General features: G+C 54.4%; 3 protein-coding genes across 6 annotated transcripts; 2 read left to right on the forward strand and 1 right to left on the reverse strand.

Annotated features, from left to right (window-relative positions):
• The first annotated feature begins 1,857 nt into the window (after positions 1 to 1,857).
• Positions 1,858 to 4,152, forward strand: LOC112810278 (cardiotrophin-2). Its single transcript, XM_073888094.1, has one exon. It carries the CDS (start codon positions 2,253 to 2,255, stop codon positions 2,715 to 2,717), a length of 465 nt encoding a protein of 154 aa, XP_073744195.1. The 5' UTR covers positions 1,858 to 2,252; the 3' UTR covers positions 2,718 to 4,152.
• A 21-nt stretch (positions 4,153 to 4,173) lies between these two features.
• Positions 4,174 to 7,674, reverse strand: CTF1 (cardiotrophin 1). Of its 4 annotated transcripts, none has more exons than XM_025853766.2 (3): positions 7,612 to 7,674; positions 6,325 to 6,443; positions 4,174 to 4,652 (listed from the first exon to the last, which is right to left on the reverse strand). In XM_025853766.2, exons 1-3 carry the CDS (start codon positions 7,634 to 7,636, stop codon positions 4,182 to 4,184), a joined length of 615 nt encoding a protein of 204 aa, XP_025709551.1. In that variant the 5' UTR covers positions 7,637 to 7,674; the 3' UTR covers positions 4,174 to 4,181. The 4 variants fall into 4 exon arrangements, 2 of the variants coding, with proteins under 2 accessions (XP_025709551.1, XP_025709552.1); XM_025853767.2 differs by having other exon boundaries at positions 6,325 to 6,440; positions 7,612 to 7,636; XR_012376819.1 differs by having other exon boundaries at positions 4,628 to 4,652; positions 7,471 to 7,652.
• A 2,354-nt stretch (positions 7,675 to 10,028) lies between these two features.
• Positions 10,029 to 14,095, forward strand: BCL7C (BAF chromatin remodeling complex subunit BCL7C). Its single transcript, XM_025853930.2, has 6 exons — positions 10,029 to 10,350; positions 10,873 to 10,951; positions 11,274 to 11,382; positions 11,485 to 11,646; positions 13,264 to 13,349; positions 13,900 to 14,095. Exons 1-6 carry the CDS (start codon positions 10,259 to 10,261, stop codon positions 14,023 to 14,025), a joined length of 654 nt encoding a protein of 217 aa, XP_025709715.1. The 5' UTR covers positions 10,029 to 10,258; the 3' UTR covers positions 14,026 to 14,095.
• The last annotated feature ends 218 nt before the right edge of the window (positions 14,096 to 14,313 follow it).

The raw sequence follows: 14,313 nt of genomic DNA on the forward strand, positions 1-14,313 counted from the left end.
GGGGGGGGGGTGGGGAAGGCTACTGGCTCTAAGAGTACAGGGAGAAGCGCTGGTGGCTGGGACGCAGGGGGTGGCAACGGAAGAAGGGGGAAAGTGGGTAGATTCTGGATGCGTCTTTTCAACTTTTAAAACTTTTTATTGAAAAGAACAAACAGAAAAGTACACAACTCATCAAGCATACAGCTCAATGAATTTTCACAAAGTGATCATATCCTTGTCACGAGCACTCAGATCAAGAAACGCAGAGCTGGGCTGACTACCTTTTAAGGACAGAGCCGATAGGATTTACTGTGGGGCTGGATGTGGAGAGCAAGAGAGAATGAGGCACCAAAGAGGACCCTAAGTTTTGACTTGAGCAAAGGGAAGAATGGAAGCCCCCTTGCCTGCGATGGGGAAGGCTGGGGGAGGAGGATGCAAGGGGAACCCAGAGTAGAGTACTGGATACTCTGAGTGGAGATGCTTACTAATATCCAATAACGTCAAGCAGGAAGTTGAATACATCGGGTCCGGGGTTCAGGGGAACGTTCTGGGCTGGAAATAATCTTACAGGGTGATGCTGCCCCGACTTGGATACACAAAATTGTTGCAGGCCACAAGGGCTGTGCCCATTTGAGGAGCTGTGACACAGAATGAATGAACCAGCAGGCGGGCTCAGGGTCAGATTGGATGCAGACCTTTGATTTCCTCCACCAGCCCCGCTCTGCCTGCTGACCCTGCTGCTGCCACCCCTCAGTCCGGGGGCCCCCATCTCCCCAGCTGAGCCCATCAGTCAAGCCTACAGCCTGGCCCTCTACATGCAGAAGAATACCTCAACGCTGCTGCAGACTTATGTGAGTGACACTGGGCATGAGCAGGGCACAAGGGCAGCGGGACACTGCCCTCCTGGCCCAGCCCTGGGTAGGGGAAGCAGAGCAAGGCCAGGAGAAGTTTCCTCCATGAGTCTGAGGGTTCCGGGGCTCTGTCAACTAGAGACTCACTCGGACAGTGCCACTGATGGCTGGTGCCCTTGGGCTAGTCGTTCCTTCTCTCTCTCTCTCCGTGTCAGCTCCCTCATCTGCAAAATGGAATTGTGATCCTGCTTTTGCTCACCTTTCAGGGCTGTTAAAAGATTCAAAGGCAGCACGAACAGAGGAAGACTTTGCAGGCTCGTGATTATTTCCACAACCGCTCTGCGCTGGGTGCTCACCTGAGCCCTAGGCTGTGCTAGGGACTCATCCCCATTATCTCACTGACTCCTCAAACAGTTCTGAGGGACGGAATTATAATCCAGAGAAGGAAACTGAGTCTCAGAGAGGGTAAATAATTTGCTCAAGGTCACACAGCTCAATCACTGGCAGTGCCAGGATCTTAAGCCAAGTCTGTGGCATTAGACACCTCCCCCACCCCCCACACTGTCTAGAAGCTCAAACTAGCAGCCTGCTGGCTGAATCTGACCCACAGATGTTTTCTGTTCGGGCCATGAAATACTTGTTCAAATTTTGAACGTGGCTGCCTGTCTCAAACAGGCACAGGGGCCCTCCTAGCCCCTCACCCCATCTTAGTTCTGCCTTCTTCCCCAAGTTACACGATCCGCCTGGCCCCTAGCCAGGGTTTGTGACTCTGCTTACTGTACTATATTCCAGGCCCATGTGAAGTTACTAAATCTAGTTTCTAGTCTCACAGCTGCCACCATTCCCTGGGTAGCTTTGGGCACCCTAAGCCTCAGTTTCTTCACCTGTGAAATAGGGATGTAGGACTAGGAGGTCTATCAATTTGGGGATTCATCAGTGTGCACCAAGATTCTGTGGGTCTAGGTTTGTGGAGGCGAGAACTTTAATGGAGAAGGCACTCAACTAAATTTAATAATGTTAACAATTATTTATTAATGATTCTAATAAAATAAGCACAAACAACTAAATGCTATGAATTAAAAAGAACCATATAGACTCTAACTACATTGTCAATTATTTAGACTGAAAATAGTATAATAAATAACAGAATCACAGTGTCATGATATTAAGATATTATAAACAGTGGCTTATTATGTCCTTATGGGATGCCAGGAGCTGCGCTAAGTGCTTTCTATATACTACTTCTCATCATTTGCACGAGACTACCGATGCCTGGGAATTGTTGAAGCTGCCATTCAAAGTTGTACAACTTGTACATGAAACTGCGACCTCACAGAGCCCAGGCTCTGTGTCAGATGTGAAGTCAGGGGGAGCCCCGGGGGACCACTTTAGTCCCTGAACTCCCGTCTGTCTCTGTCTCTCATGCAGCTCCAGTACCAGGGCAGCCCCTTCAGTGACCCCGGCTTCTCAGCCCCTGAGCTTCAGCTCAGCAGCCTGCCTCCTGCCGTCGTCTCCTTCAAGACCTGGCATGCCCTGGATGACAGGGAGCGGCTGAGCCATGCCCAAGGGGCCTTCCTGGCCTTGACCCAGCACCTCCAGCTCGTGGGGGACGACCAGAGAGACCTGAACCCTGGCAGTCCTATGCTGTTGGCCCAGATCAGGGCTGCAAGACTCAGGGCCCAAGGCCTGCTGGGCAACATGGCTGCAATCATGACTGCTCTGGGCCTGCCCATCCCCCCAGAGGAGGACACTCTCGGCGTTGTTCCCTTCGGGGCCTCAGCCTTTGAGAGGAAATGTCGAGGCTACGTAGTGACCCGGGAATATGGCCACTGGACAGACCGAGCTGTGAGGGACTTGGCTCTGCTCAAGGCCAAATACCCTGGATAGAGGAGGCAGGACATCCTGTCAGAGGCTGCAACACTTCTTTCCCAATGGACTCTTTTCTGCCTTTCTTCTTGGCTAGAAAGGAGACACATCTTGTCTAGCAGACAGGGCGTGTATATTTGGGAATATTTCCTAGGAACCAGGCCCCAAGTCCCTATTGCCTGGGCCTTTCCTGCCTAGGTCCTGTGGCCTCCCTTCCAGATCCGGGTGGGACTCTGTGGGTATCATTTCGTGGAGTCTCAGTCCAGTGGTCCTGGTTGCCCACATCCTGGGTGGAAAGAAGTGCCTTTTTGAAGAGGCTTTACTTCCCACTCTGCAGGGAGAGGACAGTTGGTCTCTTTCCTGGGCTCTCCCTGAGACCTTCCTCTTCCTTTAAGTTTAGGGAGGTCCAGGGGCTGCCTTCTTGTCTCTACCTCACTTCCTGTGGGAAGCTATGGGCTTTCTGCGCAGAGAGGCCTCCCTTCTTGCTGGAGTTCATTGCCTCCCCTAGTCTACCTCCCTGACTAGGGCCACTGTTCCAACTTTCCATCTTGAGGGACTTCACTTCCTGATCAATAGAAGTCCAGTTGAAAAAAGTAAGGAGGACTCCCGTAGATGTTTCCAGCTCGGGGCACATCCACTTCCTGTTCTAGAGTGACCGATGTTATCCCTGGCCTGGGGGCATTTGCGACTCCCTATTTATACTGTGGCCTTTGGGTCTGTCTGGGGGACCAGGCTGTGCCCCAAGGAGTCTAGTCTCCTTAAAGGTGTCTCCCCATTTTTAACAACTATATATACTGGTAACTCTGGTGTTTTTTTTTTATTTTTAAACATTTTATTTACAAAAAATTAATTTATTCTCAGAAATAAACTCTTTTAAGGTGTTGATCTTTTCTCTCCATAGACCTGGCTTGAGGGGAGGGGAGGTGCAGGGACAGAGCAGAGGAGATGAAGGAGGGGAAGGACATCCAAGGGAGAAGCAAGCAGGGCCCACCCAAAGGGCCGGGATGGGGGAGGGAGAGCGCAGCAGGGGGAGTGACCCTGTGGAAAGGGGGCTGCAATCTGTGTGGAGGAGCCCTCCCACCCGGGCTAGCAGGCCCCGCCCTGGCCAGGGAAGGCCAGAGTTGATGAGGTGTCCCCTCCCTGAGACGAGGCTGAGAGGTACACATGCTCACATGGGGCCAAGCAGAGCCAAGAGATGGAGAAAAGGGGAGACAAAGAGGCCCCGCAGAGATGGGTGAAGGGGGAGGCCAAGAGAGACGGAGGCGGGCCCAAGCGACGGAGAAGAGGGGTTAAAGCAAGAAAGCGTGGACACGGGAAGTCACGAACACACGGAGGTCCGACAGGGAGACGCGGAGAGCACACAAAGCAGAGAGACGACAGAGGCAGGGAGAGAGACGGAGACGGTCGGAGCTCCCGAGGCACCGACTGAGAGACGGAGACGGACGCCGAGCGGATGACAGCGAGCCGCAGGCCCGCGCCCCGCGCTCAGGCCGGGCCCCCGGGCACCAGCTGGCCCAGGTCGCCCTCGGTTCGGCTCACCCACTCGCGGTAGAGGCCGCACACGCGGAGCCCCAGCACCTTGGCAGGGAAGACGCCCGCGTCGGTGGCGGCGGCGGCGGCGGCGGCGGCGGCGGCCGCGGGCTCGACCGGGGGCCCGCGGGTCTCGGCGCCCAGCGCCGCCAGCACGGCCTCCACCGCGGCGCCCAGGGCCCGGGCCTGGCGCGCCGCGTCCTCCAGGCGCCGCAGCAGGCGCGGCGCGCGCGGGTTCAGCTCGGCCTGGTGGCGCCGCACCACGTCGAGCAGCGGCGGCAGCGCGCTGAGCGCCGCCGCGTCCAGCCGCAGCCGCTCGGGGGCGGGCAGGCCCGCGTGGCCCGGTGCCGGGGCGCTCAGGCCGGCCACCGGCAGCCGCGGGGGCGAGAAGCCGGGCAGCCCGAAGGGGTCTCCCTGGTGCTGCACCTGCGAAGACACGGCAGTCAGGGGCGGGGGGCGGGGGGGACCCGCGAGGCGCGACGGAACTCCTCCACTCTCCGCTCCTCCTCCTCTCCCTAGGGCCTCAGTTTACCCCCTCGCAAATGACGCATTCCTCCCGACACAGCTGTTGCGTTTGCGATACTACCAACACACACACACACACACACAGACGAAGTGGGCTTTACACCGGCGCCTGTTTCCTCGTCTCTAAAATGGAGACAACAGCATCAACTTCGTAAGAGTAGTTATGAGCATGTTAAAATGGTTCAGGCAAATCCCGGCCCACCGGAGGGGCACAATAAATGTCAGCGATTTTATTAATGCTATCCTACAGACAGGGGTGCCAGTCCTGTCTCCACCACTTGCTAGCTGTGCAGTTTCATGCAAAACCATTTCCCTTCTCTAAGTCTCAGTCTTCTCATCTGTAAAATGGGGGATCAGCTCCCCAGCCTGAGAATCACACAGATACTGCAGAAACCTGGTCTGTTTCACTCTCTCCCCCCATCCTCCACCACCTCTGCACCTGTCTGCTACACAGCAGGGGCTCAATGAATAACTTATATGAACGAAAAAATTAAAGGAGATTTGTAATTTGTAAAAATGCTACAACAATACCATTTATCCTTTGCTAACATCTTGTCTCTGGTTCAGGCACTGTTTGCTGCTTTAAACACATTATTCCTAATCTTTCCAAATGGGTGTGATGATTATGATGATGATTTTTACAAATGAGGATATGGAGCGTGACGAGGTAAACTGACTTGCCCTAGGTCATACACCTAGGGAAAGGACAGAGCTGGATTTTGAACCAAAGTTCATAGCACTACAAAGCTAGTTCTTTCTATTACCCCACTTTCAGAATTGTTACATCATTATTTTTTCATATTACCATTAGTGCCCAAGGTCACAGCAAGTTAGCAGGCCTATACCTTCCTTCCATTACACTAGAGTAATTGATGGAAATACCCTCCTTCCTTGGGCAAGGCCCTATGCCCAACCAAAGATATTCGCAGATCCCCTCCTCTGTTAAAGTCCCCTCTTGGGCTGGAATTTTTGCCCCAGACTGAAACCCTTTTCGGGCTCTCTGCATAGCACAGGTAGAAGAGTTCACAACTCATCTGTTAAACTGTCTCCTTTTATAGCTGGGGAGACCAAGGCCCATGGAAGTGAGGTGACAAGATCACAGAGAGCCTGGAACCTAGGTTTCCTGACTCCCAGATCAGAATTCTTTTCACTCTCTCAGCCTCTGTCTTTTTTTTTTTTTTTTTAAGATTTTATTTATTTATTTGACAGAGAGACAGCAAGACAGGGAACACAAACAGGTGGTGCGGGAGAGGCAGAAGCAGGCTCCCCACTGAGCAGGGAGCCGGATGCAGGGCTCGATTCCAGGATGCTGGGATCACGACCCGAGCCGAAAGCAGACGCTTAACGACTGAGCCACCCAGGCGCCCCTCAGCCTCTGTCTTAATGCACTGTGGGGGGAACCTCCAAGCTGAGGCAGACCGAGGGGCATTTGGAGCACAGGGAAAGTCCTCCGGTTTGCTCCAATTTTTGTATCTGGGAAATGAGGTTGGAAAAATGGGTGGTCAGGAACCTCTGTGATCTGTACTTCCCCATTCCTCAGGCCTCTGGCACCCCCAACCCCATTCCCACTCACATATTCCTGGAGCAGCTGCTCAGCATATTTGGTGAGGAGGCGGGCAAGGCTGTGTGTCTGACGGATCTTGGCCTCCAAGTGGGGAAGGGGTGAGATTGAGGAGTCAGCCTGTGGATCTTCTGGTGGGAAAAAGGGGGAGGAATGAGGGCAGCGCAGACCGCTGCTCCTTGACTACTTCTTCCAGGCTGGCTCTTCCTTCCTGAATCCACAAGTTCTGCTCTGAATTCTCTAACTTTTAAGCCAGGCAGCCTCTGTCCCATTCCAACTGATGGTAAACGAGGCACCGGACATTTGCCAAACAGTTGTCCCATCTGAAATGTATTCCCTGACCCCAAATCACTGTTAAATCCTATTAAAGCCAAATTCAAATATTGCCTCCTCGGTGTGGCCTCCGGATTCTCCTCTCCCTTAAATTAACCTTTTCCTTTTACCTAAGGCCATTTGTTCATACTCCCAAGGTTGTTTTTTTAACAGCTCTTTTATCTGTGTGAATCGGCCTTAGCCTGGGAACCCTTTGAGGGAAGATTTCACATATCCCCGTGCATCACTGATTGTTGGTGAAATTTAACATCACTGAAGCACAGAACTTCAAAACGGAATGCTCCTTTAAACCTATTCTACAGATTGGGAAACTGATGGACAGTCTGTGCAAGACGCTGGACTGGACGGACACCTGCAGCATCAATGACTAACCTTTCCTAGCGCAAACTAGGGGGTGGAGCCCCGGAAGGACGACTACATTTCCCGAGATGCCAGCGCACATGCCAAGGCATGCTGGGGAATGTAGTCCTGGCGCGGCAACTCCCGCCCCGCCCCCACTTCCCCGCGCCAGAGTTTCCCACCGCTTGCCTCTATCCTTAACAGCCTCGACTTTCGTCTCCTGTTGTCACTCATTAGCTCCTGAGGCCCAAAGACTTCCTTCCCTAACTCTATCCCTCCCTCTGGCCCCCAGTTCTGATTCTTTCCCAATACTTAGAGGATTCAGGCGTCCAGCCCCAGCTGCGACCCCAGTCCTCTCTCCCAGGGTGTACTCGAACCTGTGATCTAAACCCTGAGCCCAGATCCCTGAAGTCACAGCCCAGGCCTCCGCTAAACTCTGGCGCTTGTCCCTTCCCACAGCTCACCCACAGCTCACCCGCTCGTTACCTGACACCGGGGCCCTGCTCTCCCCAGCTCAGGCCGCTCCCTTCCCGGACCCGGGGGTGGTGGGGACCCAGACCCCAGCTTCCAGCCCTTCTGACCCCTGCTCCCCTCGGGCATTCGACATCCAGTCCTTCAGCCCCTTACCCAGACTTCCCTCCCTCCGGCTCATGCTGGCCCCTGGCTGATCCCGGTTGCCTACACGCCCCCCTTCCGAGGGGGGGAAAAGGGGGGGAAGGGGTAGGGGCGTGGCCCGGGCGCAGCCAATCAGGGCTCAGACCCCAAACAACCCCCCCCCCCCCGCCACCGCCCGCCCCAGGCTGGATTCCTTGGCTCTGAGCTCAGCTCCTTACTTGCGCTGCCCAGTCAGGAAAGGGGCCTGAGGAGGGTTGGCAGGTTGTCTGCGTGGTGGGCTCAAAACCTTGAGGTTGAGTGTGCCGGGGTCTGGGAAGCAGCCCTGGTACCACCGGGAGGAGGAGGCTCAGGCTCTGACCTGGGGCGAGGCTTAGTGAGCGAGCTTCTTTTCGGAGAAAGCTGGGAGGGGGGCGCGGTGGATAAGAGAGGGTGGAGCGGGCAAGACAGGAATGTGCTGGTCCTCCCTCCTGTCTGGGGGGGAAGGAGGAAGCTGGGTGCGAGAGAGGCCTCGCCAGGGCCCTCAGGCTTGGGCCACACCTGCCCAGACAAATACCTCCTGGCCTATCTTAGACTTTCTGCTCGCCCTCTCTCGGCACACCTACTACACGGGGAATAGATAACAGCAGCTCCCTTCACCCTACCCAGTCCGAGAATCCCTCTGATCTACTGCATGTAGACCTTCATTCTCATCTGGAAACAAGCTTCAGAGTCAGGTACAGGGGGTCATACCGACATGTCAACCCCACTGACCTGGTGCAGATAAACGATGAAAGGTCTGCACGCACTTATACGCATAAGTGATTCCCAAGCACCTACTTGTCCTGGGCTCTGGGACCCAGAGACGATCCATACTTGGTCTCTGGCCCCCTGAGGAGCTCACAGTCTGATGGAGGCGACCATAACCAACAGCAGGTAATGGGGTTTGTGAGTGAAGGGACCGGGAAGGAGGCCTGTGTTCCTTCCGTGAGGATATTACCATGAGCAGACAACTGCCAGAATAAAGGAAGGTATTAACTGGAAGAGAGCATAGCAGGTGCCCTTGGAGCCAGACTGTTGGTAGGGGCCACAATCACACACTTAATTAACGGTGAATATTTATTGGGCATTTACTATGTGCAAGGCATTGTTTCAGGAGTTACATATTAACTTACTTTCATGTTATGGTTGAGGGAATAGAGATAAGTGAGTTGTCCAAGGTCACTGGACAAGAAGAGCTGGGATTTTCCCAGGGGCAGTTTGGCTCCAGAAATTCGGTCATAATCCCCCTCCTATACCTTAACCCATCTGGACATAATCATACCAAATCACAGGGACAAGAGCCAAACCCTTGAAACACACACACATAGTAACACATGTCCTATCTGCCGGCAAACACAAATTCAAATAAACTCAACCAAAACACACTCATTTTACGTAAACTTTTAATTGAAGTATAATATACATAGGGGAAAGTGTGCAATTTGATGAATATTCAAAGTAAATATACTGGGGGGGGGGAGACCAGCACCAGAATACCAGATTAAGAAACTGAACACGAGCGGTCCAGGGGCTCCCTTTTAGCCTCTTCCAAGGGTGACCACTATCCTGACTTCTCACACCACAAATTAGTTTTGTCTCTTTTGAACTTCATATAACAGGAATCATACAGTGTGTACTGATGTATCTGATTTCTTTCGTGAGACATGTCCCTGTTGTGTAGCAGGACATCACTTCTCTGTTCTGTGCACTGTATGAACAGGCTACAATTCATTTCCACTCTCCTCTTGATGGGCCGTTTCCAATTTGAGGCCACTATCGACAGTGCTATGAACATTCCAGTACACATCTCTTGGTGCTCATACCCACGCATTTCTATTGGGTGTTAATGACCTACGAGTGGAATTGCTGGATCGTGTGAGTTCAGCTCCTCTAGAAAACTGCCAGTTTTCCAAAGCGTCTCTACCCATTTCCACTCCCCCAGAAACATGAGAGGTCTAGTTGCTCTACTTCTTTGTCTACACTTGATATGGTCTGTCGTTCTCATTTTAGCCATTCTGGTGGGTGGAGACTTACTCATATTTGCAGCGTCTGGCCCGTCATGGGCACTCAGTGAATAGACCGCTGAATGAATGGCTGGAGGAAGACCAGGACAGTGCGGGAGTGACAGCCAGGCGAGGCTGGACACACACCCTGCACACAGCATTCGGGGCCGCCCCCCGCCCCCCGCCCCCGCGCAGAGGACGCTGGCCAGGACAGTGACCCTCTCGCGCCCCCCTCCTCCTCCCCGTGCCCACGTGGTCTGAACGCACCTCCTCAGCCCAGCCGCGCGAGTCCTGGCGCCAAGCTGTCCCCAACCCTCCCTCTTGGCGGCGGGTAGGGGGCGCTGCGGTCGGGGCGCCCCGAGGGGGCGGGCCCGGTCGGGGCGGGGCTGGCCGGCTTCCAGGCAAGGGCTCTGGCCGCCCGCGCAGCCGGGCCGCTCCGGGGACGGGCCGGGGCGGGGCGCGGCAGCAGGAAACGGGGCGGGGACTCGCGGAGGCGTTGGGGAGCGAGGGAGGGCGCGGCCAACTCCCGGAGGGACGGCAGGCCGAGACAGCGGCGCCCGGCTCTGGCGCCGAGCCTGAGCCCGCCGGACAGGAGGCGGCCCAGCCGCGGGCTCGGCCTCGGCCCCAGTCCCGCCAGCATGGCCGGCCGGACCGTGCGGGCCGAGACCCGGAGCCGGGCCAAGGATGACATCAAGAAGGTGATGGCGACCATCGAGAAGGTCCGGAGATGGTGAGCGCTGCCCGGGGGGCCAGGGATGGGACCTGGCGGGACCACACTCTCCCAAATGCGTCTTTCCTCCCTTCGCCAGCCGTGGCCCCCAGGTGTTAGGTGTGCCCCCCAGCTGCGCCCTGGAGCTGCAGGGCTCTGTCCCCGTTCTGGTTACACCCTAGGGTCTACAAAGCGTGTTCCCAAGCCGTACCCTCATTTATGCCCCGCCCCCTAAAGCTTTGACACTCTTCCTTCAAGTATGCCCAGGATCTTCTTTGCTATGGTTCCCTGCCAGGCCCTCAGCCTTGCTCCCTTGTATACCCCAGGGGTCTGCAGAGCCATGGCCCCCCAAGCCGTACTCACTCCCCAGAGGCACCCCTGTGTATGGCCTGCGGTCTGCAGGACTCTCTTTCTCCTTCTAACCATATGCCCCATTAGCAAAACCGCACCACCCCCACTTCGACAGGTCTCCCCTGATGTGTTCAGCACCTGGAGGGGTTCTCTCCTCAGAACTCTGACCCAGTCCCCCCCACCCTCCCACAGGGAGAAGCGCTGGGTGACTGTGGGCGACACTTCCCTTCGTATCTTCAAGTGGGTGCCAGTGGTGGACCCCCAGGAGGAGGTGAGCAAACTCTCCCACACTAGGCCTTTCATCTGTGCGACCTCAGGCGAGCCCCTCCCAACGCTGGCCTCCACCTCCAGTCCCACTGTGAGACCTCAGATGCAGCAGATGTTAACAATTATTAGCAACTCCACCCCCTTCTCCCTTTTTCTTGCTTCAGACCCCAGAGTTCAAGACCTAACCCAACGGTGTGGTGCCAACCTCTGTCACCTCATGCAGGGCCTTTTGCTTCTCTGTGCCTTAGTTTCCTTATTTGTACAGTGGGGGCTTTGTAAGTACTAACTGGAAAACTGTCACTGACCCTTATCCCTCTAACCCCCAGGAGCGACGGAGGGCAGGTGGCGGGGCAGAGAGATCCAGAGGCCGGGAACGGCGGGGCAGGGGCGCCAGTCCCCGAGGGGGCGGCCCTCTCATCCTGCTGGATCTCAATGGTATGTAGGAATCCTGGGATTTCGGGGGGCAGTGTGGGCTGGGGGATTGAAGGAGGGGATTGAGACCTTCAGGCCCAAACTTCTTGGCTTTTGCTCCCACAGATGAGAACAGTAACCAGAGTTTCCATTCGGAAGGCTCTCTGCAAAAGGGCACCGAGCCCAGCCCTGGGGGCACCCCCCAGCCCAGCCGCCCTGTGTCACCTGCTGGACCACCAGAAGGGGTCCCAGAGGATGCTCAGCCCCCACGGCTGGGCCAAGAGAGAGGTAGGACTAGGTGACTCCCTGCAGCCCTCTCGTCTGAGTCTTCTGCAAAGTTGAAGCCACCAGCTTACCCCTACCTACACCTACTCTCCTGTGTTCTCCCCTCCCAGAGGCCTTCCCTGACTCCTGCAGAAAGTCACCGACCTACCTCCAGTGACTGTCTCATTCATCTGGCTTCTTTGGGTCTTTAGATAACTCATCACCGTCTGAGATTTTCATGTAAATTTTATTTTTTACTACTCAGATTTCTTCCCCTGCTCCCACCTCATGTCAGCTTCCTGAACCTTGGGCCCATGTTGCTCTTGTTCATTATTGAATCCTCAGAACAACATGGGACACATAGAATGTGCTCAATAAATATTTGTTGAGGAGTAAATAATAGTGATATTCCTGAGGGTGATTAATAAGTGAAAATAACAGCTAGGACTTATTGAGCTCTGTGTGCCGGATATCCTAAGCACTGAACATGTTTTAGCTCATTTAATGCTCACTATAACCCTATGAGGGTTATGATCCTCATATGTGGATGAGAAGCTGAAACCCAGAGAATTAAGTCTCCCAAGCTCACATAGCCAGTGAGCCAGCATCTTGGGCATAATTCCTCCTCAGCTCCTCTTTGTTCCATATAGTCAATCCCCTGCCTGGTCAGAACTACCTCCCAAATGTGTCTACCTTCCTATAAGAGCCATCTCTTCCCCCCACCTGGCTCCAGCCTCCTTTTTTTTTTTTTAAGATTTTATTTATTTATTTGACAGAGAGAGACACAGCGAGAGAGGGAACACAGGCAGGGGGAGTGGGAGAGGGAGAAGCAGGCTTCCCGCTGAGCAGGGAGCCCGATGCGGAGCTCCATCCCAGGACCCCAGGATCATGACCTGAGCTAAAGGCAGATGCTGAACGACTTGAGCCACCCAGGCACCCCAGGCTCCAGCCTCCTTATGGGTCTCCTCTCCCCCGGTCACCTCGACACAGCTGCCAGAGCAATTTTTTCTAAATCACAAATTTGGCAGGCTCATTTTTGTGCTTCAAAGCCTTCAATGGCTCCCTATGGCCTTTGACTCCTCTACTTGGTACTTTGGACCCTTTGTGAACTACCCCTGCTGGTCTCATTGTTCCTTTCCAAGAATACCATGACCTGGGCCTATGGGCTGTGTCTAGATTGTGCCACCCACTTGTGTACCTTTACTAATGTAAAAACTGCAGGCATTTATTGAGCACTTACTATGTGCCAAATACTGTACTAAGGGCTTTACCTGTATCATCTCATTTCATCCTTACCACAGTCTCATGTGGTAATTATTTATCATTATCCCCACTTTACAGATGGGTTAACTGGGGCGCAGAGGAAGTAAGTCACATGCCCAAGGTCAGGTTTGAACCCAGGGAGTCCAGTCTCAGAATCTGTACTCACTAAACATATGTTCTGTCTGCCTAAAATGTGCCCCATTTGTCTCCCTGATCAAATCCTACTCATCTGTCAAGATCCCACTTCCATGTCCTTCCTGTGGCTTCTTCCTGGCTTGCAGCCAGGTTCCCAGCTCCCTCCTCAGTGTCCCCCAGCCTGGGCCTGTGCTGTAGCACAGAGCAGTGGCTCAGGGAATGTCTGTTAACTTGATGTTCCAGATCCTGGGGGCGTAACTGCAGGCAGCACCGATGAACCCCCAATGCTGACCAAGGAGGAGCCTGTTCCAGAATTGCTGGAGGCTGAGGTGAGAGAGGCCAGAAGGCTGGACTCCCGGGTCTCTGAGGCAGTGGGGGCTCTGGGGCAGCTAACAGCTGGGGGGCTGCCCTCCTGAGGTCCAGGCAGGAAATGTAGACCTCAGGCACAGCTCAAGTCTCAGAGGCTGGGTTCTTGGGACGGAAAAGGAAAGGGTGCTTTAAGACAAAGTCCTGTGGGCTGGATCGGGGCGGATTTAAGACCATTAAAAGCCTGAAAAGATTGTGGTGCTCCTCCAAGTATTTTATTTTATTTTAGTCCTAAACTATCAAATCAGCTTAAGAGAGTCAGTCCCCTACAACTTCTGACTTTTCCCACAAGGACTACCTTGATGCATTTTCCAGAAATATCAAGTATCACCTTCTTTTCCCAAAACGGTGTTGTTGTGGTTTCTAGTGCCCTACTTAATCTGCTTCCTGGGTCCCTGACCAGACTCCTAGGTCCAGGAGGGGAGTGGAGTGGAGGCATTGAGAAGGCAAAGGCTAGGAGGCTGCACTCCTGGGTTTGGGTGGAGCTCATGCCTGTCCGCCCTTCCTCTCCAGGCCCCTGAAGCTTACCCCGTCTTTGAGCCAGTGCCACCTGTCCCCGAGGCAGCCCAGGGTGACACAGAGGACTCGGAGGGCGCCCCCCCACTCAAGCGCATCTGCCCAAATGCCCCTGACCCCTGAGAAGCTGGCCTGCCTGTCCTGTTGCCCCAAGGGCCCCTTTGGCTTTTTACAAATAAAGACCCTTTTGTAATTTTGTGTCATGTCATTTCCCCTCAGGGCTGGGGAGGGTCTTTGGAGACAGTTTTGTCTCATGCTCCATTTCTCAGATGGAGTCACTGAGGCTCTAAGGGGACCTTCCTATAGTCATACCAGGAGTCAGACATAGAATGGGAGCTTGAGCCAGGACCCTGCCTCCCCAAACTCCCTCCACCCTGCCCTGTCCCCTTACCTTTGACCCTTCCTGACCTT

The sequence above is a fragment of the Callorhinus ursinus genome, unplaced genomic scaffold, assembly GCF_003265705.2.
Source record: "Callorhinus ursinus isolate GAN/ISIS: 27379988/994484 unplaced genomic scaffold, GSC_fseal_2.0 scaffold87, whole genome shotgun sequence".
NCBI classification, from domain to species: Eukaryota; Metazoa; Chordata; class Mammalia; order Carnivora; family Otariidae; genus Callorhinus; species Callorhinus ursinus.